At 56.1% G+C, this 940-nt stretch overlaps 1 protein-coding gene across 1 annotated transcript in view; it reads left to right on the top strand.

Annotated features, from left to right (window-relative positions):
- The window catches only part of LOC104842718 (histamine H3 receptor-like), a 33422-nt gene that overhangs the window by 25822 nt on the left and 6660 nt on the right, over window positions 1-940 (top strand). Inside the window, 2 exon segments of the mRNA XM_010585232.1 lie at window positions 7-172; window positions 244-410. Of these exon segments, the coding sequence (XP_010583534.1) occupies window positions 7-172; window positions 244-410 (333 nt within the window).

The following is a 940-nucleotide window of genomic DNA, read 5'->3' as shown; positions in this document are numbered from 1 at the left end:
GGGCCCTTCGCCGCCGCCACCGCCGCGCTGCTGGCGGCGCTCATGGGGCTGCTGGTGCTGGCCACGTCATTGGGCAATGCCCTGGTCATTCTGGCGTTCGTGGTGGACCGGAGCCTCCGCACGCAGAGCAACTTCTTTTTCCTCAACCTGGCCGTCGCCGACCTCCCGGTGGGTGAGTTCCGGGAGAGGCGGCGGGTGGCGGTCTGCGGCGCTGCACGTGTCACCGCCGAGCTCTGTCCGCAGGCGGCTTCTGCATCCCCCTCTACATCCCCTACGTGCTGACGGGCAAGTGGAGACTCGACAGGGACTTGTGTAAGCTGTGGCTGTTCGTAGACTACCTCGTGTGCACTGCCTCCGTCTTCAACATCATCCTTATCAGCTTTGACAGGTTCATCTCGGTCACCAGAGCGGTAAGGGCTGGGCAAGTGGTCCTGAGAGTGGACTGCAGGGGCTTCAAGGCCACCCTTTCAAGCAGGATGGTTCGCTTAGGTCACCTGGCTCTCAACCCATTGCACCTCATCCAAACACCACAGGAGACAGGATATCTAGGCAGTTCCCCTTGGTCCTGGAAATAGTTCTGGGAGTGATCAGCTTTGGCAGAAAAGACTTTTGCGTCTCACTTTTACATTGGAAGGGGTACTCTGTTTTAGAAACAGGCACAGCTTATACAGGCTGCTGTTGCAGCTAGAAGGGCAGAGGGAACAAGGTGTACTCATCTCCCCAGCCACACCTTGGGTAAGCATAAAAAGTATTACCCAGCTGAAACAGAACATCTCCTTTGGAACCTGGCAATGTGCCTGTTGACAACTGATAGTCCACGCCAGCCTCGCTGTATCGCAGCTGCAGCACAAGGCAGAGATAGAACTCTTCGCAATGGGTACCAAACTCTCAAGGAGAATTAGATGTATACAGCTGTATCTGGTTCAAAAGTGGCAGAACA

Source organism: Haliaeetus leucocephalus, unplaced genomic scaffold (genome assembly GCF_000737465.1).
Source record: "Haliaeetus leucocephalus isolate CR32 unplaced genomic scaffold, Haliaeetus_leucocephalus-4.0 Scaffold92, whole genome shotgun sequence".
NCBI classification, from domain to species: domain Eukaryota; kingdom Metazoa; phylum Chordata; class Aves; order Accipitriformes; family Accipitridae; genus Haliaeetus; species Haliaeetus leucocephalus.
Note: the sequence above shows the minus strand (reverse complement) of the source record. Positions and strands in the feature narration are given on the sequence as shown.